We start from the raw sequence: 21,369 nt of genomic DNA on the forward strand, positions 1-21,369 counted from the left end.
TCACTGACTGGCAGCTGCTCTCCAGGTTTGAGACCAAAATTCCTCCCACCCCACCCCCAAAAAATCTATCTAGAGATGCTGGGGATTGAACATGGGACCTTTTGCATTGCAAAGCAGATTGCTCTACCACCGAACTATAGCCATTTCTTGAAGCATACATCAACCACATAATTGGACAACCAAGTGTTGTTGGCTACCACTTAATACATTTCTGATGAGACCCATAATCTTGAACAATATTAAAACATTTTCCAAAGAGAACATGAATGAGGAGCAGAACAAGAAAGCCAGCTGAGTTCCATATTCTTTTTTATTGAACTTATTTCAGTCCGCGCTGCTTTACAACATTTAGTTTCATGTTGCTCCAAAATGTGCCACAGGTAGCTTATAGAAGCTATTTGTTTTTGAAATGTGCAAGGAGGTAGGCAGCAAAGCAAATGAATTGACACACGTAACAAACAGCAATTAAATGAGTAATGGGTAAGAAACGGATGCAGAAACACAGTGTAAACTTGTAAATAATTTTAACTAGGTGAGCTGGGTTACAGCTGTATAAAAATGCAGCATGCATATGTAAACATGTACATCTATGAACACTTTAGCCTACCGGCCATCTGTACCTTAGCATTAAAGGTTCAATCTTTTTTCTGGAATGCTCCATGTTTCAGATGGACAGTCCGAAGGGTGTCTGCTTACTCTGCATCAGAGCTGGGGAGCCTATGGTCCTCCAGGTGTCACTAGACTCAAACTCCCTTCATCCACAGGCAGCTTAACCAATGGTCTGGAATGATGGGTGTTGTAGTCCAACACTGTCTGGTAGGACCCCAGGCTCCAGATCCTTGTTCTACGAAGCTTCATTCCCCCCCCCCCAATTTTTTTAAAAAAAACTTCTCCCTGGGAACTTTTGTGAGGTTCCTCTTAAGAGGCCCCTGTCTTTGCACAGACGAACAATCTCCAAGATTCCAAGCTACACAAGAATGTATCATAGGCATATCAGGAGAAAACTAGTGCCACTTGTCCCAGGGCACTTCAACAACACACATACGCTCACAATATCCCTTCAAAACACTAAGGCCACATTCTACACCATACATTTAAAACACATTGCTTCCCAGAAATAAACCTGGGGATTGTACTACTGGGAATAATAGCTCTGTGGGGGGTAAACTACAGTTACCAGAATTCTTTGTGTGTTTTTTGGGGGGAGCACCTGTGCTTTACATATATGGTGTGGATCTAACCCAACTGCATCTAAAGGAGAAATAAACGTTAACAAGAGTTACCAGTATGTGCCCAAGAGTTGGTTACCACAGCGTCTGAATTGAAAGGATTGCTATCTAGTTAAGGCGTTTCCTTCCATTGCACTGCCAAGGCAATTTGATGCTGGCGCCCTTTTGAGCTGCTCATGGGTCTGATGCAAAAGCAGCATGTCAACGGCCCTGGAAAACTAATGAGCTGAAGCTTCCTTTCCGAGACCTGCAAATTTATTTGCCTTTTAATGCACTTGCAAACAGACTCGAGGCAAACAACAAATTCTTCAGATTTGCCGACACATTTTAGACGAGCTACTGTGGCTTTCTCACTAGCTTTCCTCTGTTTGATGAGCCTCCAGTTAAACAAGGAGTGCTTCAAAACCCAGAGTAGGACCGATGAGAAGTCTGTACCCCCGCAGACAAGCAGCTTTCACAGCACTTCGAAAACAATAGCTGTCATCTTCAACCAGAACCTAGTCCCCATCTTACAGATACAATCTGTACATAATGGTACACTCTGTGAATAGCTCTAGGTGCTACTCACATTGTTTAAGGAGTGTTTGAATGAGCAGCCGATGATTCCAACCTCTTCCGTCATGGCAGAACCTCATTGTCTCTCAGCAGACCAACAGGGTGTCAGGAACGACTCAACATGCATCAGGAGCTCAAACCAGAAGCAAAAACCTCATTCGAGGTTTGCTGAACATACAGCCTCTTCCGGTACAATGGCATGTTGGATTTCCTCTGCAATTCACTTTTCCCCCTCAGAGAAAGGGGCATTTCCCCTTATTGAGGAAAAGATATATTTCCTCCTCTAAGAGAAGGTAAGAATGTATTCTTCATTATGGAGAAAACATACACAAATTCATGTGTACACATACAATTTAGATAAAATTTCCAAGATTGACTGCCACTCTTCTGAGTATTAAGAACTTGGGAGTTTTTTTTTAAATGTTTCTCTCCCCACATCTTTTTTAAAATAGTAAATACTTTAAAATATTTATATAAACATTTCAAGTAAGTTACAAATAAAACAAGATTAGGAATGTCCAATTCCCCATGCAGGTATTTTATATCCTACAGGTGTTTTATAGGGATAACCTCATATTTGCCAGTAGGGTGTTAAGCAAGGAGGGATGCTCCTGGGGGCCGCTGGGAGCCGTGGTTCAACAAATCTAGAGGGCCACAACTTCCCTGCCGTAAAGGAATAAAAATCAGAGCAGGCAGGCTGGGGGGAAAAAAAGACTTAAACTGTCTCTCCTTTGTGTGTTTCACCTGGGAATGGTGAGCTCTGCTCTTTAGCGACGATGAAGATAATCCTTTCTTCTCCCCTCCCTGCTCCCAGCGTATTTTATTTAAAAATAAATAAATTCCTTCCACATTAGTAGCGTCCATCAGCAGAGGCCAGAAAACCAGCACGGGGAACTGCAGGGAGGCAGGAGATGCGCTGCTAACTTTGCTCCTCAAAGCTGCTTCCTTTAGGCAACAGGGATGGAGAGGGACTCTTTGGGTGAGCCAACTGTCAAGAAAAGAGATAGAGAGGTTTCAACTTTTCCTTCTGGCTGTAATTGCAGTTTTTGCGCCGTTCTGCCCACGCTTCCTAAACAGTGCTGTCAAGTATCCCGTTTCCCCCGGGATTCTCCCTTATTTTAAGCAGTTTCCCGCTGCTCTCCCTTATTTTTTATTTCCCTTAAATTTCCCGTTTTTAATGGAAGCAGCTCCTCCCCTGCTGGCCAGGGACTGGGTGGGAAGACCTCGCCTACTTGGAGAGAAAAGCCTCAGCCCTCAAAGCAAGTGGGAGCCGTTTCCCGCGCTTACAGGGGGGTGTATTCCTCCCCCTGCATCAGCCCCTATCCGTTGCCGCCGAGCCCCTCAGCCGGCCAATAGGGTTAGCTGGTGGGCAGAGCCTGGCTGCCTTTGAGCAGCTGCTGCTTCCTGTCCTGTTTTGATGGGATCAGACAAGAAGACGATGGGGCTCCATCGCGCGGAGCACATGGCTGCCCTCCTCTTTGCTCCGCTCCGAGCCCGAGTCCGCTTGGAGTTTACATTGCTGCTCCGCCCACTTTTGCTTCTGGCTCCGCCCACCACTGACATGTGACTGTCCCCGGGATAGGTGAGACTGCTGATCCCTTATTTTCAAATCCGAAACTTGACAGCTATGTTCCTAAAGCCACTTCCTCTCCTCAGGCTGCACACCTCACCTCACACCCTCCCTCAAGTTCTTTTGTACAGATGCAGCATGCATGTTAATTGTAGCAACACCTCTTGCTTGGGCTGGGGGAAGAAGAAGAAGAAGAAGAAGAGGAGTTTGGATTTGATATCCTGCTTTATCACTACCCGAAAGGAGTCTCAAAGCAGCTCACATTCTCCTTTCCCTTCTTCCTCCCCCACAACAAACACTCTGTGAGGTGAGTGGGGCTGAGAGACTTCAGAGAAGTGTGACTAGCCCAAGGTCACCCAGCAGCTGCATGTGGAGGAGCGGAGACGCGAACCCGGTTCACCAGATTACGAGTCCACCGCTCTTAACCACTACACCACACTGGGGAGGATGGGAAGGGGTGTGTGCGAGTGTGCACAGGCAACCCCGCATTTACACGCGTTCAATATGTGAATGCGCATTACGCCGAACCCAGAAGTGACCCGAAAACGTCACAAAATGGAGCGGAACGGGAAGGGAGGTGAGGGAAGCGGTGTTTGCAGGCTTTTTCAATGCCGTTTCAAATATTCACTTAAACGTGGGGTGCCTCAGAACGTAACCCCTGCACAAATGAGGGGTTGCCTGTGTGTGTGTGTGTGTGTGTGCATACACACAAGCATACAGACACACACACATACACAGACGTGTAAAAAGCCTCTGTCTTTTGGAATGTTGACTAGTGTACAAAAGTACAAGTCACACATCCGTTGCTCCTCCCAATTTTGCCCCTAGCCCCACCAACCCCGGCACTTGGCCTGCAGAAGGTTTCCCCGCGAGGGAAATGTGGCCCTTGTGGGGATGAGGTTCCCCACCCCGACTTGGGAAGATGGGGCTGTGCGTTCGAAGCCCCCTTTCAACACTTGCTTTGCCAAGCCAACAGAGGTCCTTAGAGAGCCTTGCCTGAAACTTGCGCCGCAGAGCCTGGGTCATGATCGGTGTCAGTCCTGTGCCAGTCTCCATGTTCTCTTTGTTGCTTAACGGGGTTCCACCTGGGCTCCTGGGGTGGGGGAAGGGGGGGGAGAAGGGTACATGGTCTATGCTGGGAGCCATAAACGTGTGTTTTTTCCCAGTAGGTTTGGTTAACTGGATTTATGTTTTGCTTTTCACAGTGAAATATCCCAAAGCTGCAAAACTTTTAGCTGATCGTCAGAAAAACCAGGGCTTTTCTCTTTGCAAAAAAAAGCTGCAAAACTTTTAGCTGATCCTCAAAAAAACAGGGCTTTTCCCTTTGCAAAAAAGCTGCAAAACATTTAGCTGATCCTCAAAAAAACAGGGCTTTTCCCTTTGCAAAAAAAGCTGTAAAACTTTTAGCTGATCCTCAAAAAAACAGGGCTTTTAGTCTAAAAACAAGGTGCGCCCTATGGTCCGGTGCGCCCTATGGAGCGAAAAATGCGGTAGATGGTTACCTCTCAATAGCGACTTTTCTCAAGTGTTTCCGGAAATCTAAGCTGCTTCTGCTAGGAGTGCTGGAGGGGGAAAGAAGAGCAAACACGAAAATTAAAATACAGATTTCCTAAGTGGACCAACATTAACCCTGCGAATAAAATCTGCAGAAAGGTCAGAGGTGCCTTACATCAAGTGACTGGTAACCCGAGCTTGTGGTCCTGGGGCTTTGGATTTCAGATTGATGCTTTGCAAGTCGGAGAGGGTAATTAATGCCTTGCGCCTCTCAAACGGCGATCTCCTCTGACGAAAAGGAAAGACTTGTCACTGCACCATACCTTTTGAAAGAAGCTTCAACACAGGGCCTTTGTGAAGAATTTTATCAGGGGGGCACAAAGCTTTTGAAACTTATTTTGTAATAGAAAATCAATAAAAATTGAATTTGGAAAAAGAAACTACTGTATACAAATGCATAGCTAACTACAAAAACCGGATTCAAACTCTCAGATTTATAAAACAACAAACAACCATACAATACACCTTCCTTTTGAACTCAAAGAATTCCCTTTGTTACTAATCAAATGGCTGGTTTTGACCTATAAAACCTTATGCAGCTCATCCCCCAATACACCAAGGGCCACTTCTCCCCGTATGAATCAACCTGGACACTGATCTGTTTAGTTTTGGCCAATATTGTATTCCATTCTGCTTGGCCCAATTTGACTCGGGTCCCATTCATTATGCTATTCATCAGTGTCTGAAAGTGGGCCGGTTTGTGCAGATATTTTTGTTTGTTTGTTACTGGCACCATCACAACACCACACCTGTCGAGGTTATCGTAGCCTAGGAGTCCTTCACAATACCACACACTTACTTTCTGATACAGTGGCCGGAAGGGCGGATCATCAGACAGCAGGGCCCAAACAGCTCAGCTCAGAGCATTTAACACAAAATGTGAAGCACATTTTTAATATGCCTTTCCGAATTTACCTTGTCTATCCCCATGCCGCTTTGGGCCTTCTTTAGTTTCACATTTAGGAGGTCCTGGAGGGTTATCTGCATGGGCACACCTTTTTTTAACGAGTCTGCCTGGATCCAAGAAGGAAGTGGACAGAAAAGAGGTTCAGAATCCACAGCTCTCTCAACGACAACGACCAACAAAGTCTCCGACTCAATATCCTTCAGCTCCACCTGAAATCCTACAGGAACTAAATTTCTACCCCACTCTTCTGTCTAAAGGGGCTCAGTGTCTAAACTGGTGAACAGTGAAATGCTGCATAAAAATAAAATAAAATACTTACTAAGTTAGATATTTGTATGGTAATATTCATAAAGAAAAATAAGCCAAGCTGTCTACAGCAACCGTACGTACAAAAAAAAAAAGACGTAAAAACTGAGAATTGGAGATCAGCTAACTACTGTATTACGATTAACATATTTTCTCAATTGTCTGCATAAGCTGGGAAACATTTACCTTTGCTCACCTCTAGCTCCGCCTACCATTGGCAAGCGGCCCCTGGGAGGCTGCCCAGGGAGGAACGTGGCCCCCAGGCTGAAAATGGGTTCCCCATCCCTGGATTAAGGATTGCTCCCACCAACCCATATGCTACTAGCAGGCTAGAAACTGAAACAGGCAAGGGAAAAAGCTGACCCCAATTAGAGGAGTTAAGAGGCACTCTCACTGCCATACACATTACCGGAGTCTTAGTGCCACCAGCTCTTCTGAGACGGAGAGGTGCTGGTAGAGGCTGGGGTGGAGGGGGTGGGGGAGGGGGAGGGGGAGGTGGGGGAGCCAAGGGTGGTGGAGGCAAAGATGCTGGAAGGCTCAGCTGCCCATGCGTGGGAAAAGCTGGCTCCGGATTCTCCAACCGCATCTGGCAAGGTGGCTTTTCCGAGAAAGGCACAACAGTTCCATTCTGTTGAAAGAGGGAGAAATCAGTGAGGGGGATTCAAGAGTTTTGGATTTTGGATTTGATATCCCGCTTTATCACTAACCGAAAGGAGTCTCAAAGCGGCTCACATTCTCCTTTCCCTTCCTCCCCCACAACAAACACTCTGTGATGTGGATGGGGCTGAGAGACTTCAGAGAAGTGTGACTAGCCCAAGGTCACCCGGCAGCTGCATGTGGAGGAGAGGAGACGCGAACCCGGTTCCCCAGATTACGAGTCTACCACTCTTAACCACTACACCACACTGGCTCTCAATTCAGCACATAGAGGAGAAATCTGAAGTCTCATCAGCTGGAAATGTTAATCCGGCAGTAAGGAACCAGAGCGACCAGGTTGTCAACTCAATTATGGGATGCGAGCTCTTATGCTCCAACTTTTCATTTTGGAAGTTTACCAAACCACATTAGCATGCACACACCCCAAACACCCAGTTACAACATATGTTTCCTCTTATTTATTTCATAAAACGTATATGCCGCGTGATTGTAAAAAAAACCCCAGATAATCTTAAAGCGGTTTCTATTACACAATAGAATTTCGGATGCTTATATTTTAATGCTTGTATAACACGTCTGAATATTAAGCAGTATATATAAATAACTGAAATAGCTGATTTTTATACCCGCAAGTTACTTGGAAGCCTATTACGGAATTAAGCAGTACATAGATTAAAGTTATTTATTATCTACATTTTACAAACCACAACAAATTGGACTCGTCCACAGCTATTTGCCTACGGCAAAGAAATAACATTTTAAGATGAAGTTTCCACACAGGTAAAAGTCTTGCCAATGGTTTGGGCTTCAAGGATCCTGTTTCCAGGGTAGAAATGTCAGGAAGCAAATCAATTCATTACAATATAACAGAAGCTGGTCAGGGGCGGCGGATTGGATTGCTACAAACTTTGTAAAAAGTACAACTTACCTGGACCAGCAACTGTAGGCTGGCAAATTCAGTTTCTAGCTTTTCTAACCGTTCCCGGAGCCCAGTCAACTCCTGCAGACACGTGTTTGACGGAGATAGAATTTTTTTGACGACTTGAAAGATCTGGGAGAGCAGAAAAGAAGCAAGAGAAACTGATTTTCTACAGAGCTAGGCATAAGCCCAATATAGATGCACACTTGGCAGCAGAAAAACAGCCGACACCCCAAGCCAATGCAGTGGGGGGAGTGCCCAGCAGCTCAAACAGACAAAGTTGGGTGCTGCTGCAATTTTCAGTATCCTAAATAAAAAGGTTACATGAACAAAAACTTACCCGTCCAACACTTTTCTGGCACCACCTGTACAGACACAACCCTGCGGTCTGTAAAGCCTTCACTACTCCAATGCTCAGAAATGTCAAGGGCCATGAGTAAAGAGGTTTGCTCCAGCTGCAGGATGAAACCGGAAGCCTACCAAAGAGAAACACCAAATCAAAATCTTGAAAAGGTGACCTTCATGGGTGGTTCCTATTGTCTTTGGCACAGCAAACCTCCTCATTCCCATAGGCTTCCATACTAGAACAGGCAGTAATTGAGCATTACAATTATATTGTTATAGATTTGGGAGGGGGGACCCCCACACCCTAGAAATTAATAAATGGTAGGATTTTCATTACTTGGGATATGAAGGGAGAAATACAAGCTGCAGATGAATTCCTGCGCAAGCCTATGCAAAATGACCTGGCCGAGAAACAATATAGGGACATTGCTGATGCAAGATAACTGTCCCCCCCCCCTTGCCCTGAGGTGTGAACAGAGACGGGGTTTGGTAGGCTGCCAGGGTAACTGGGTGTGAGGTGACAGGGAAAAAAGTCTGGAGCAAGGGTTGCTGAGAAGAAGAAGATGGAAGAGGGACTGGGATCCATCTTGGGTAGGCTGGCTGCAGGGCTGACTGGGAGAGATGCCTTGGAGTCCAGGGCTGCACTGCTGTGGGGTACAAGGCCCTCTTGAAATGGCTATGCTGTAAGATCTGGACTCCCTCCATGAAGACTGAAGGTGTAAATAGGCAATTAAACCGTATTTCTTAAAGCTACTCCAATCTCCACACACCCTGGGTGAGTTTCTGGAACCCCATGGGCTTTTGCCACCACTTGGCAGAGAGAGGGGGTGGCACTCAACTTTCGCAACAATTTTATATGCAGTTTATTACTTTCTTGCTACATACCGTAAATGGTCTTGGTCACTTTCAATGGTTAGGAAACAAGGCAACCGTGATGACTAGTCATAGAAAGAACACTGAACAGAAAAATTAAAAGATCAGAGGTGCTTACTTTGGAGGGAGAGAACTTGAACACTGAGGCTGAATGAGAACTTCCTTCCTGTTCGCCAAATGTTTTGCTCTGGCTCTCAGTTTTCGACGCCGATGACTGTCCTTGCCCATTTTCTCTAACTTAAACTTCAGGCTAGATCATATCCCTATTAGATGTCCTTGATCTGAAGCTTTGTTTGAAGGGGACAAATGAGTAACAGGAATCCTGCCATACCCTTAAAAAAAAAAGACAGCTTTTTTAAAAAGACCAAGCGTAGATTTTAAAAATGTAGGTGTTGCCAGCTGGAACATCATGCCCAAGAAGCCCCCATACAAACCAACACCCACCGACCCACCACAGATGTAAATATTGCCATTGTCCAAGTGTTGAGTTTTCAGGGATTCAGCACACTGAAACAGATTTTGATTTCCTTTGGAGTAAGGTCACTGGAGGCCTACTGATCTCTTGTAATATCTTCATTTTACACACTCTGTGGAAAAGATGAAAGAAGCGAAGCAGGCAAGGCCGTCAAAATCACAGCCTGCTCCAGTTGATCTATCCTCTCCACACCCACAGGGCCAACTTTACGTTGTATTTCATTTGATAGAGCATCTTAAAACTGTAAACTGTCTTGGGCATATTGCAGAAAGGCAACATATAAATTAAGCACAGTAAACAAGCAGACGCACAGATTAAATATGGGGTCCTCCCCACTCTTGTTGAGGCTGCGGGCGCATATGGAAATCTAAGATAATCTCGTAGGGAGCACAAAAGCACCCATTTCACAGAAGAAAAAATGGCAATGCTCCGTACCCATCCTTAGCAGACGGGAAACACACCTGACTCCCCACTCAGTAAAGCCAGAAAGAAGCAGGTGGTTCCCGCAAAGCAGAATACTTACGGACACTCTCATTCCATCCCCCAATTCTTCACATCTTAAACAAAATCCCTACCTTAAAAAACTAAAACTCCGCCCTTCTTGACTCAGCGCGCCACATGCCAACATTTCCTTGCCACGCCCAACATTTCAAACTGATAGCAGCCTGCTCCACAGCCAATCACAGTTCCCCGTGCTGCAGCCAGTGTTCTATTGAGAGAAAAAAACCTATTGGCATCCTGCGTCCCACGATTGGTTGCAGTTCCAGCCAATCAAGAAACAATAGCCAACCAGATTAAAGGTCTGGGGAAAGGGGGCCAATAAGCGAAAGGGGAAGGGGAGGGACGAGAAAAGGGTGCCCAAAATGTCAACCCGCCTTAGAAAAAAATTGAACCAATGAAGAACCGGGTGTTTAGCGTTTTGACCAATGTAGTCTCTCGGTCCAGCCCGGTTATCGCCCCCTACAGTTTTCTCTTCACAAACCAATCAGAGTCGCCACAGTCTCGCGCCTATCCAATAGAAGCCGCTGTCTCATGTCGCGTGGCTATACGCTTTGTTCTCCAATAGGCGCGAGGTTATGTTTGAGAGGAGCCAATGAAACAGAGGACGTGGTGACAGCTGCCCAATCAGAGGCGCCGTCCCTTCCTCTCATAACGAAGGGAGGGGAGAGGGGTGGAATGCCACCGCCTGAGGAATGTCAACTATTCAACATGGAGACGGCGGTTACTACGCTCGAGACCATGGTGAGTCCCGGGGCTGCCGTCGCGACGAATCTGGCTGCGGTTTTCTTGAGGGAAGGGGCCGACCGTTGAAAATGTGGGACCAACGAATGGGAGAAAGGAAAGAAAAAAAAAGGGAGGGAGAAGGAACAGTTGAGGAAGGGGGAAATGTGAGGGGATATTCCCATCCCCCCCCCACCGTTTTGGACCCAACCACACACCGCGGAGATGCTTGGGAGAAGATTCCGTTGGACGAATCCACTATCTTCTAAGGGGAGGACAAAAAGGGGCGTGCTGGTTTTGGTCCATTTCTCTTTGGAGGCTCGCTGTTGGGGGCGTGGCTCTTTCTGTGTGGGCGTGGCCCTCCGCCCTAACCCATTCTCCGAAAAGCCTGCTATGTACGGGGCGTGGCCAGAGCTTCGAGGGGGCGTGGCTCGTAGGATTGGTCCATTTCCCCACCCATCATTCATCAAAGGTCCTTTTTCTTAGAGAGAAGGTGGAACACGATAAGGCTGTGTAGAAGCTCTCCCACTGGGTCCGTGTCCCCCTTCCATGGGAGGGAAAATAGAGTTCAGGCTGGTGCCACTACTAAACAACAACTCTAATTGCCAAAATAATTTTTATGTCCGTTTGAACCAATAATTCACATAACATTATCTATGTCCACTTGAACCTGGGTTTCACTTTTATATTACCAATATATGACTTGATTTCTTTATAAACTGTCACCCATGTACATAGATCCACCAGCTGTGGGGTGTAGTGGTTTCCAATAATAAACATATGCAAAGCAGTAGTTATTTATTTATGTATTTATTTAAGCAGAATTTGTATGATATAGCACCATCTAGGTGAGCTTGAACTTTGGTTTGTATTTTATATTATTAATATATAATGTTTGGGCTCAAGTAACATTTGACCTGTAGCTGTTGCAATTTTCTTCATCCCAGGAATGGCAGCTGATCTGACAGAGTCTACAGCTTGCTTTGAGTCAGTCCTCCAAGCAAGGGGCCTGACAATGGTCAGAAATCCATCCTTTAGGAGGAAGCTGCAAGAAATGTAGCACACTCCAGCTTAGCTTGCACGCTGTTGAGAAAAAGGCCTCCAATTGTGCATCTTGTCTTCCTTGCCAAGGGTCTTAAAGAGAACAAACAACATGTGAAATACAGGCGCAATACATGGTAATAATTCAGACTCATCTTTCAAAATTTCTCAGATGGCAATCCCAGATCTGGAGTATGAGACCTTATCACTGTCCTCTTCTAGAGAGGGATTCAAAGAATCCACTCTCCATTTCTGGTGGATTTGAGGGAGGGGACAGTGAGACTTCAGACCCATGATCCTGACTCAAGGGTTGAAGGAGGTCAGCTGGCTGGATGAGAAAACTCCCTGTTCCTTTCTTTGATAGTTGGCAAATTTCTTGGAGGTGGAAGCTGACAAGAACACCATCCTCTGAAGATGGATTTGTGTGGAAATGCACACATGCACACACATATATTTAAATGAAAATACTGAAGGTAACCTGTTCCCAAGGAGAAACAGACCCCCCCAAAATATCTTGCTTGCTTTTTTTTTCTTTTTTAAACCAAAAGTGATGGTGCATTTCATAGAGTCAGTTCTTGTTGCTGAAATGTTTTGTAAGCTTTTCTTTTCTTTTTTGCAAGCCATTTACATTTTCAGGATCTATTCTTTCTTTTGGAACCAAAGAATGCCCTTCTGAGCCCGTTCGATTCTGCTTCATTGTGGATGGCAAGAGGTGTCTGTCCACTGCCCTTTTTATGTTGTACTACTAGTGAACGTGCACAAAAAGCAGTGCAATGTTAAAAGGGCATTGGCCAGCGATGCTCAGTCAGCTAAAGTGACAACTTGAAGGGAAGTATGCAATCTTTTGTATGTCTGTGTGTCTGTCTGAAACAGGGGCAGGGGACTCCTTTATTTTAAAATTGGTGTACTGCTATCTGCACCCAGCTATAACATGTGCATAAATAACAGCCTTCTGCAGTCACTAGCTTTCCACTGCAATTCTTCAATGGCGCATCAGCACCCAGTGAGAAAAGAGCCAAATTCTTTCTTCCTTTATCTAGACCGCTCAAAATGAGATGAGATCAAACTAACATGGACTGTGGGTGAGTTGCAAACAGCCTGCTGGAAAGAGTTATGTGTGTGTTGGGAGTTATGATTTAATTTGGAGGCTTCCCCAGCCCTTTTTAAAAGGTGGGGAAGCTGTTTACCTTTTTCTTATTGTGAAGTTCATTTATAAATTCAAAGTTCAGTAGCCTATTCATTCTGAAAGCTTCTTGCAATGCATCTCGTGCAGAATATCTCTCCAAAGCACCTTGCTGCTGACAAGGGCTCTGACTTCATTGCACTACTGTACTTCTCGATGAGCAGTGCAATAGTATTGTCAAAGCACTTGTGGGCAGAACCCTCAGCAGTGGCCTTGTGGCTTCTCTCTGTTTCTCCAAAGCCTACGTAAGTGAATCGTGCAGAGGGGCCTGGAAAGATTTTGTGTTTGGTTTTATGACTATACAGCAGGCCTGCAAACTTTAGCCGGAGACTTAGTGAACAAAGGCTCTGGCTTGCAAGTGGGTTTGCTGGAGGGCTGCTTTGAGAAGGGAATGGAGGAATGTTCAACCACCACCAAAATGGGATGTTGTCCAGTAACCATAAATTCTGCTTATTCATACTTTGGTTAGGTTGGGTTGGTGGGATTTGTTTTAGTCCAGTGTGTTTTGCCAGTCACTTGATAGGGAAGGAGATACAGTTCACTGCTAGAGCATCTGCTTTGCATGCAGAAGGTCCCAGGTTCAATCCCTGGCACCCCTAGGTAGGGCTGGGAGAGAATCCCTACTGAAGTCCTTGAAAGGTGCTGCCAGTCAGTGTAGATAATACTGAGCTAGGTGGATCAACAGTCTGACTGTATAAGGAAGCTTCCTGTGTTCCTATTACCTCCTTAAAACTGACTCTTTGGTAATTGATGGAGCTGTGGGTTAAGGGCACAACTATCTTTGAGGCTTTTAAAAAAATTCTATATTGATTCTGGCATGTTGCCATAATAGGAGATGTAGAAGAATATTGGATGGCCTTTAATTTCCTTTTAATTAGGAGTGGCACCTTTTGAGAGTTGAAACTGCAGCTTTTGCTTGTTAAATTGCCAGTTTTCTTGCACATCTTTCAGCATCTCAAAGGTACTGGAGCTGCTGGCAAGACGCACATTTTATTTAAAGATTTTTTCTTTTAATGCCCTGTCATTTTTCCTCTTTAATTTCTTGACAGGCAGCCCTGATAACTAGGTATCACTTTGTGAGGTCAGCCTGCCTGTTGCATGATACAACAAGCTTGTGATCACTGAGAAATGGCACTGGTTTTATTTATTTTGCTGCTGGAAAGAGGCTTCTTTTCTCTTATTATGTGCAGCTTGCTGGAAATTTGGAATGGACCGCTAGTTTTCTGATAGAGCAGCTCCCTCCCAGCATGACCATGTAATTCCTTTCAATGGAATTGAAATCTGGGTACGTAGCAGGGCATGCTTACAATTTTCAGGTGCAACCTTTTGGGCATCGGGCATATCCAACTCACATTGTGAGTTCCTTGCCTGCAATCCCTAATTGGATAGGTGGTAGGAAAACAGAAAGCCAAGTACTTCTTTACACATGGAATTCACGTCTATAAGAAGTTGTGATGGCCACTGACTTGGAGGGCTATAAAAGAGGATTAGACAAGTTCATGGAAGATAAAGCTATCACTGGCTACTAGCCAGGATGGCTATGTTCACTGTCAGTGGCAATATGCCTCTGAGTACCAGTTGCTGGGAATCACAAGCGGAGAGAGTGCTGTTTGCACTCTGGTCCTGTTTTCAGGATTCCCACTTAGGGCCTCCTGGTTGGCCACCACAAGAACAGAATGCTGGATGGGCCACAGGCCCGATCCAACAGCCCGTCTCTTTTTGTGTTCTTTTACAAACTGTTGCATGTGCTTTGTATTTTGGGTTCTTGTGATCGCAGTAACCGTATTGATCAGCTAAAAAATGGGGGTGGGGGAGGCAAAGTCGGGCATAATTTCCTCAAGTTAAATTGTAGTTCTCGCAATGGCCAGCAAGGGCAGGAGTTGCCTGGTGAGGCTACTTTTGCAGCAGAGCTGCCTGGGAATGGGACTTCAGCTTCCCATCTCCTCCATTAAGGCAGCCTGCTGGAGTGGGGGTGCTTCCAGGTGACCGGTGAGGGCAGTGGAGGGGGACCCCAGTGGAGATGGCTTTTCCAAGGGATCTGATGCACTATAACTGCATAGTCTCCTTTGAGGGTGAATGCATGGCATGCTGCCCTCTTGTGCCCAAAGTCAGGAAACGCAGGTCTTTGTCTGTTAGACATCCCTCCTCCAGCCTTCTGTCCTGTAGGGAGGTTCGCTCTTTTGGTTTAATTCTTTTTTATTATTTTAGCATGTTAAAATACGTAGGCACCTGTTGGCCTCTAAGTAGGAAGCCTTTAATTACTAGCCACCCCCAACTTTTAATATGGAGGCCAATCTGTATGGCAAGGTAACATTTCCAGGATCTGGATGGCTAAATCTGCCAAATAATAAAGTCCCTTCCCAAAGCGATGTTTTTCCTCTGAAGACATTCCTTGGGCTGTTTCTGTGAACTGGGTGTGCAGCTGCGATTCCCATAAGTCTTTAATAGCTCCTTTAAGGAACTGATTACCGTTAATTAAGTGATGCCCCTGTCATCCCACTGTCTTACTCAGTTCCCTGGTGGCTCAGTTATCATGAATAGAGGGGAACGGTAACATTGTAAGCTTGATTATCTGTTCATCAGCCTTGTTTATCAAATGCCTGGCAAGAGGAGCTATCAAGAGGATAAATTTTGCAGGGTAATTATGTGGGGGAGAGAGACTACATAACCCAGATTTGGCAGCCCATAAGCAGATCTCCCTTTGTGTACAGAGCTCATGCTAGGACAGTGGTACCTTGGTAGTTGAAAGATTGGCTCCCAAACAAATTGGCTCCTGAATGCCGCAAACCCAAAAGTGAGTGTTTCAGTTTGCGAATGTTTTTCGGAAGCCAAATGTCTGACCCGGCTTCTGCTTGAGTACAGGAAGCTCCTGCAGCCAATCGGAAGCCGCGCCTTGGTCTTTGAACTGTTTTGGGAGTCGGAAATGGATTAAATTTGAGAACCAAGGTACCAGTGTATATTATACCATGCATGTAGCTTGTATGAGAACTCATTTTGGCCCAAGGAATGAAATGAATGAAATGACCAGACTTCGTTCTCTCAAATTCCTTCTCATAAAAGAGCATCAGCATTCATATCCCTGCTCAGCCATGAAACACTGGGTGACCTTGGGGCAGTTACAGTCTTTCAACCTACTCTACCTCACAGGGTTGTTGTGAGGGGGAATAGTGGGAAAGAAGAGAACCATGTATGCCACCTTGAGCTCCTTGGAGGAAAGGTGGGGTAGAAATGTGATAATTAAAAACTTGCCTCTTTGTATACCTTCAAGCCAACTAAGGACATTGAAAATGATCTTCTGTTGAGTCGGTCCATTATTCCATCCCATCATTTGCATGCTGCCTTTTCACAGTTAAGACAAGCTCAAGCTGGATTACAGCACCTAGCCCTGTATATTTGTGCCAGGGAAGGTGGCCCTGTGCTGGATCCAGGGGAAGGTGCCATAGGTGCCATTTGTTCCCTTCTGACATAGAGATGGAAATGGTTGGATGAAGGAGAACTACCTGCCTTTGCAGGTGACTCTTTGCAATGTAGGAAGTCCAGAATGTGACTTGGGAAGAAATCAAAGGGCAGGGTCTCTTTCCTGGGCAGTGGGCCAGTTCTTGAACACAATTAAACTAAACCTTTTTCAGAGAAAAGAGCGGACTCAACCTCCAGTTTCAATTCAGGGTGAGGGGAAATGTGCCTCTGCTGTCAAAGTTTTGAAAACACAAAACAGGAACTATCAGAGCCTATGTGTTGTATCCAGTGCACAGTAGTGCTATTGGCAGTGTGCTTGTTCCACTGGTGAAATTTTGTGTGCAATTGCTTCAACCACCACCGCGTTGGTGCAGGGGGTGGGGGTGGTGTCAGGAGGAAGAGGCAGCCTGCCTGCCTGCTGGGGCGAAGGAAAAGGCAGGCAAATGCACGAGGCTCTGCCTGGCTGCGGATGCTGCCTGATGCTTCTGCCAGACCCAGTGCTCGGCAACATCAGGCAGCCCTGCTCCACAAGGCATGGATAGCACCCCATGCCGTGGGGAGTGGTGCCAAGGCTGCCTGATACTGCTGCTGCTGAGTGCTAGGAGCAGAAGGAGTCCCTCGGCTAGGTTTCAACATTGGGATGTATTGGCAGATTGCGATGTCTGGCTGGTGATACATTGTGATGTTGAAAAGCTGTCATCGCCCAGCCCTTGTGCACCTTTCTCCATCTTCTCTCCACATCCCCTGTGTTTATGTGTGTACTGCAACAGTAGGGGTGTTTGGTTTCCAATTTGTGTAACAGAATTGTGATTGACCATTTGGGTGTTTTAGTTCCAGAAGGCCGAATCTGACCTGAATTACATTCAGGCAATGTTGGAGTTTGAAATGGTGAAAGGGCATGCTGATGGACTGTCTAAAGAGGTACTGAATCTTTTAATGTAGGTTGTAAACCACTTTGAGCCCCCCCCCCTTTATAAAGTTACAGTAATGAAATGCATAATAATAGTAACAACAACAACAACAACAACAACAACAACAACAACAACAACAACAACTTTGCTTAAGACTGCATTCCTATGCCCACTTACCTGGGAGTAAGCCCCACTTCTGAGTAGCCCTATCTAGGATTGTTATGAAAGTAGTGGTGTGAGTTTTCTGGAAAATGTTGAATTCATTTTCTATATGCAAATTAGCCTGGTTTGTATAGGGAAATTTGCATCAGAAAATTTTCCGGTGTCCTACAGCACGTTTAATTGACTTGGTGCTCTCCAGATGTAATTGGACTGAAACTTCCATCAACCCGAGTTTCTAAAAACTCGGCGGGGTTTAAGCAATTCTGCAAACCACATAATATGACAAGTGTATTTATTTTTTGTTCTTTTGTGTGTTTTGTTTTTGTTGTTGTTTGTTTGTTTTTAAGATGCAAAACAATAAAGAAACTGTTAAAAAAAAAAGAAACTTCCATCAACCCACAGCCAGCATGGCTAATGGCAGGAATGATGGGTGATGCGGTCCCACAACATCCCCGTGGGCACCATGTTGGTTGCCACTGCCCCAGAGAGTAATCTAATTCACCTTGTTTATTTTATTGGTATTCAGTAAACAAAGCTTTTTTTAAAAAAAAAAGTACCCCGTGTTAATTTTTTGTCCTGAACCACCACAAGCATTTGAATTTGTGGTGGTGGACAGTAGAATTAAACATGGCTTAAATATTACACAGCGATGCTCATTGGGATGTACGTGCTTTAATTTGCTGAAATTTATGGGGGGTGGTGGGAAAATCACAGGTGCCTGAATCTGGCGTTCTAATTAATTTTAGCAACCCATGATATACTGACTCGCATACTTGCCAAGGAGAATTGCCTGAAAAACATCACCATGTCAGTGCTGCACTGTGCAAGTTCTCTGGTCACATCCACACCATATGCTTCCAGTATATGGCTTCCCCCAAAGAATCCCAGAGACTGTTGTTTAAGGGTGCTGTGAATGGTAGCTCTGTGGGTAGAAACTATGATTCCCAGGATTCTCTAAGTGTATAGTGTGGCTGTGACTTTTAACCCCCCCCCCCAATTAGCTGAATCTGATTGGGTAGGCCTCCCATTTGTGTTGTTTTGAGGGTCCTTTCTCTCCCACCCCACCCCCACTTTTTCTTCTTTTCCTCCAACTGTGCATCTTCCTTGCTTTGGCGACAGGAGAATCCTCTGGTTGTCATACAGCAGCTGTCACTGGTGAAGTCTCGCTACAAAATGTTGTGTGAGCAGCTAGAAAGGATTTCTACTGAGCGGCGGGAGTCCATGCGGTCGATCCGTGCTACTCTGGCCAAAACAGTGAAGCTGGTTCAGGAAATACAGCACCACACTGGAATGGAGGTAGTGCTCTAGAGTTGCCTGGCTTGAGAGAGGTGTGTGTGCACGCATATAGATATAGAGAGAGACAGAGAGCATGTGACTTTCCTCCATCAGCATACAGCAACTTCAGGAAAGTAGACAAGTTGCTTGAAGTGTACACCTGCAGGTAATTGGTCTGAAATGTACACCTGCTGGTACTCAGCTCCTGCTTTTGAGCATCCCACTGGGGCATCTGTCTGGCCGCTGTGAGAACAGGATGCTGGACTAAATGGACCACTGGCCTGATCCAGCAAGGCTCACCTGAGCATATTCTGGGTTCCAGTTTGACTCAGTTGGGCCTTGGCATTTCCCATCACAAGCTATGTGAGCACCAGGATCAGTCCTGCGGCATATCTTAGAACAAGAGCTGGAAGATTTCTGACTTGCAGGCGCTACTATGCTACATCCCTGGGATCCACCGGCTGGAGTCAGAGGGTTGGGGGCTGCGGAGCCTGTTGCACAGTGTTGGCTAGGGGGCAGAGCCCATATTCTACCACTCTTCGTGAGATGTATCCTGGGACAGGGGTAGCTGATGCATTGCACAACTCCCATTCTCCCTGGCCCTCGGCTGTGCTGTGGATGATGGTAGTTGGAGTCCCCATGACTTCTGGAGGGCAACAGGTTGGTTTACCCTGCCTAATAATAGTAGTAGTATTTTTTATTATTTATACCCTGCCCATCTGGCTGGGTTGGAATATCCTACATATGCAGTTACTAAAATCTACAGATTTTAAATCTCTACAAATGGGTTTTTTTTTAAAAAAACAACAACCACCCAGCATAACTTCCCAAAGACCTGGTCAAAGGCAACCAATGAATTTCACAAGTGAGGAACATCTGAAGTTGACAAAGAAGCTATTAGCATAAGGCCTGCCATGGCACATATATTTTTGTTTCCTTCATATTTGATTGGAAGTTGGAACCCTCTGCCAATCTTGTTTGATGTTCTAAAATATGGCTGGGAATCTTTGCAAAATGCTTTTGTCCCGGGGCAGGCAAATCAGTGTGAACAAATGACCTTTAACAAAAGAAATTACAAAAAAGCGTCTGGGTTAGAGACAAGATTTGATGAGGTTCTTGAGGACAATATTTATTTTACTGCAGAATGTAAACAGCCCTGCTTAAGATGCTCCTCTCTCTTCTCCCCAGATCTCACCTCTATCTGAAGAAGAAGAACTTGCAATGCAGCACTTAATGTACCAGACTCCTCAAGTAACAGATACCCCAGAAAAACAGGTAATTTTGAACCCTGGGGATCTTGTCTGTTTTTACTGAGTAGCTCCAGACAGGGTTCGAAATTAGCGGGTGCCAGTTGCATTTTGCAACTTGCAATTGGCCTTTTGCGACTTGATGGCGATGCCCAGGTGCCACTTTTGGTGCCTAGCATCTCCACCTGCCTGGCCGGGTGATTCAGGGGGTCTGGTCTACAGGGTAGCACGGCAGCAAAAGGCACATCTTTTGCTATCACTCTACCTTGTCAAACAGCTGATTTACCCAGTAGTGCAGCAGCAAAAGTCACATCTTTGTTTTTTGCTGCTGCTACATCTTCTGTAATACAGTGGTACCTCTGGTTATGTACTTAATTCATTCCAGAGGTCCGTTCTTAACCTGAAACTGTTCTTAGCCTGAAGCACCACTTTAGCTAATGGGACCTCCCACTGCCGCTGCGCCACCAGAGCACGATTTCTGTTCTTATCCTGAAGCAAAGTTCTTAACCTGAAGCATTATTTCTGGGTTAGCAGAGTATGTAACCTGAAGTGTATGTAACCCGAGGTACCACTGTAGAAACAAGGCAATACCCTCTCTCCCACCTTTTTGCCTGTAGAAATTGTTACTTGACCACTTGCTCAAATTTGAGATGTGCTAAAGAATGGGCTCAGACTTTCTGCTCCCTTTTAATATTTGCACAGATATGCTTTGAAACCTAACTACAAAACATATTTTGGGCTCTTGCTTGGGTGGAATAAGACTTCCACAATCATTGCTCAAGTACTGAGGCATTGAAAGTTCCACCTGCATCTTTATTATATGTAGTGGCAGTTCTCCTGTGTGTGAGCACCAATTTGATCTTGCTCTTGTCTAGTGGGCATGGGTGTGTGAAGTCAGATAGGCGATGATATGTGATACTTCTGCAAAAGTTAACAATTCATAAGAAATATGGCAGCCAAATATGGCAGCCTGTGATTCTTGACTTCGGTAGTTTAGAGCAATGTCTTACAAATGAAAAATAGTTCCTTTTTTTTCTTTCCCTTTGAGGACAGAATATGATTTGTCTTTTAAAAAATACTGTTCTTCTTTTCTACAGAATTGTCCCAAAGAGCATGAAACCCACTGATCCCAGACAAAAATTCCAAAAATAGCTTGTATGTGAGGGCACTCATCAGAGTTGGAAGTTGAAAACTGAGGCTACACTTTAAATGTCTAGATTGCTTACGTTTTCTTTTTAATATCGGTACCCAACTTTCTTGTACATACTTCCTAAATTGTTGCCAGATGAACAATGACTTGAACATTTTGTGGTGGTGATGTTGTTGGTGTGATGGGGTTGATATTGTAATGTTCCAAAGGTGCTTTCAACCAGAGCTTGTGGTCCTCTGGATGCCACTGGACTATAACTCCCATTATCCCTCACTATTGGCCATGCTGGCTGCTGGGAGTTGGAGTCCTACAACATCTGGCAGGCATCCTGTT

At 45.3% G+C, this 21,369-nt stretch overlaps 2 protein-coding genes across 3 annotated transcripts; one reads left to right on the forward strand and one right to left on the reverse strand.

Moving 5' to 3' along the window:
* Window positions 1-2,600: 2,600 nt before the first annotated feature.
* PRR11 (proline rich 11) lies at window positions 2,601-10,051 on the reverse strand. The gene is made up of 10 exons (XM_033172585.1): window positions 9,966-10,051; window positions 9,034-9,247; window positions 8,038-8,173; window positions 7,707-7,829; window positions 6,531-6,749; window positions 5,824-6,066; window positions 5,024-5,136; window positions 4,857-4,916; window positions 4,351-4,447; window positions 2,601-2,772 (listed from the first exon to the last, which is right to left on the reverse strand). The coding sequence occupies exons 2-10, from the start codon at window positions 9,141-9,143 to the stop codon at window positions 2,704-2,706; spliced, it is 1,170 nt and encodes a 389-aa protein (XP_033028476.1). The 5' UTR covers window positions 9,144-9,247; window positions 9,966-10,051; the 3' UTR covers window positions 2,601-2,703.
* Window positions 10,052-10,509: 458 nt separating this feature from the next.
* On the forward strand, window positions 10,510-21,127 carry SKA2 (spindle and kinetochore associated complex subunit 2). Of its 2 annotated transcripts, XM_033171798.1 has the most exons (6): window positions 10,556-10,632; window positions 11,559-11,789; window positions 17,123-17,212; window positions 18,484-18,660; window positions 19,828-19,914; window positions 20,984-21,127. In XM_033171798.1, the coding sequence occupies exons 2-6, from the start codon at window positions 11,787-11,789 to the stop codon at window positions 21,011-21,013; spliced, it is 387 nt and encodes a 128-aa protein (XP_033027689.1). In that variant the 5' UTR covers window positions 10,556-10,632; window positions 11,559-11,786; the 3' UTR covers window positions 21,014-21,127. The 2 variants fall into 2 exon arrangements, with proteins under 2 accessions (XP_033027688.1, XP_033027689.1); XM_033171797.1 differs by lacking the exon at window positions 11,559-11,789 and having other exon boundaries at window positions 10,510-10,632.
* Window positions 21,128-21,369: the final 242 nt, after the last annotated feature.

Source organism: Lacerta agilis, chromosome 15 (genome assembly GCF_009819535.1).
Source record: "Lacerta agilis isolate rLacAgi1 chromosome 15, rLacAgi1.pri, whole genome shotgun sequence".
Classification (NCBI taxonomy): Eukaryota; Metazoa; Chordata; class Lepidosauria; order Squamata; family Lacertidae; genus Lacerta; species Lacerta agilis.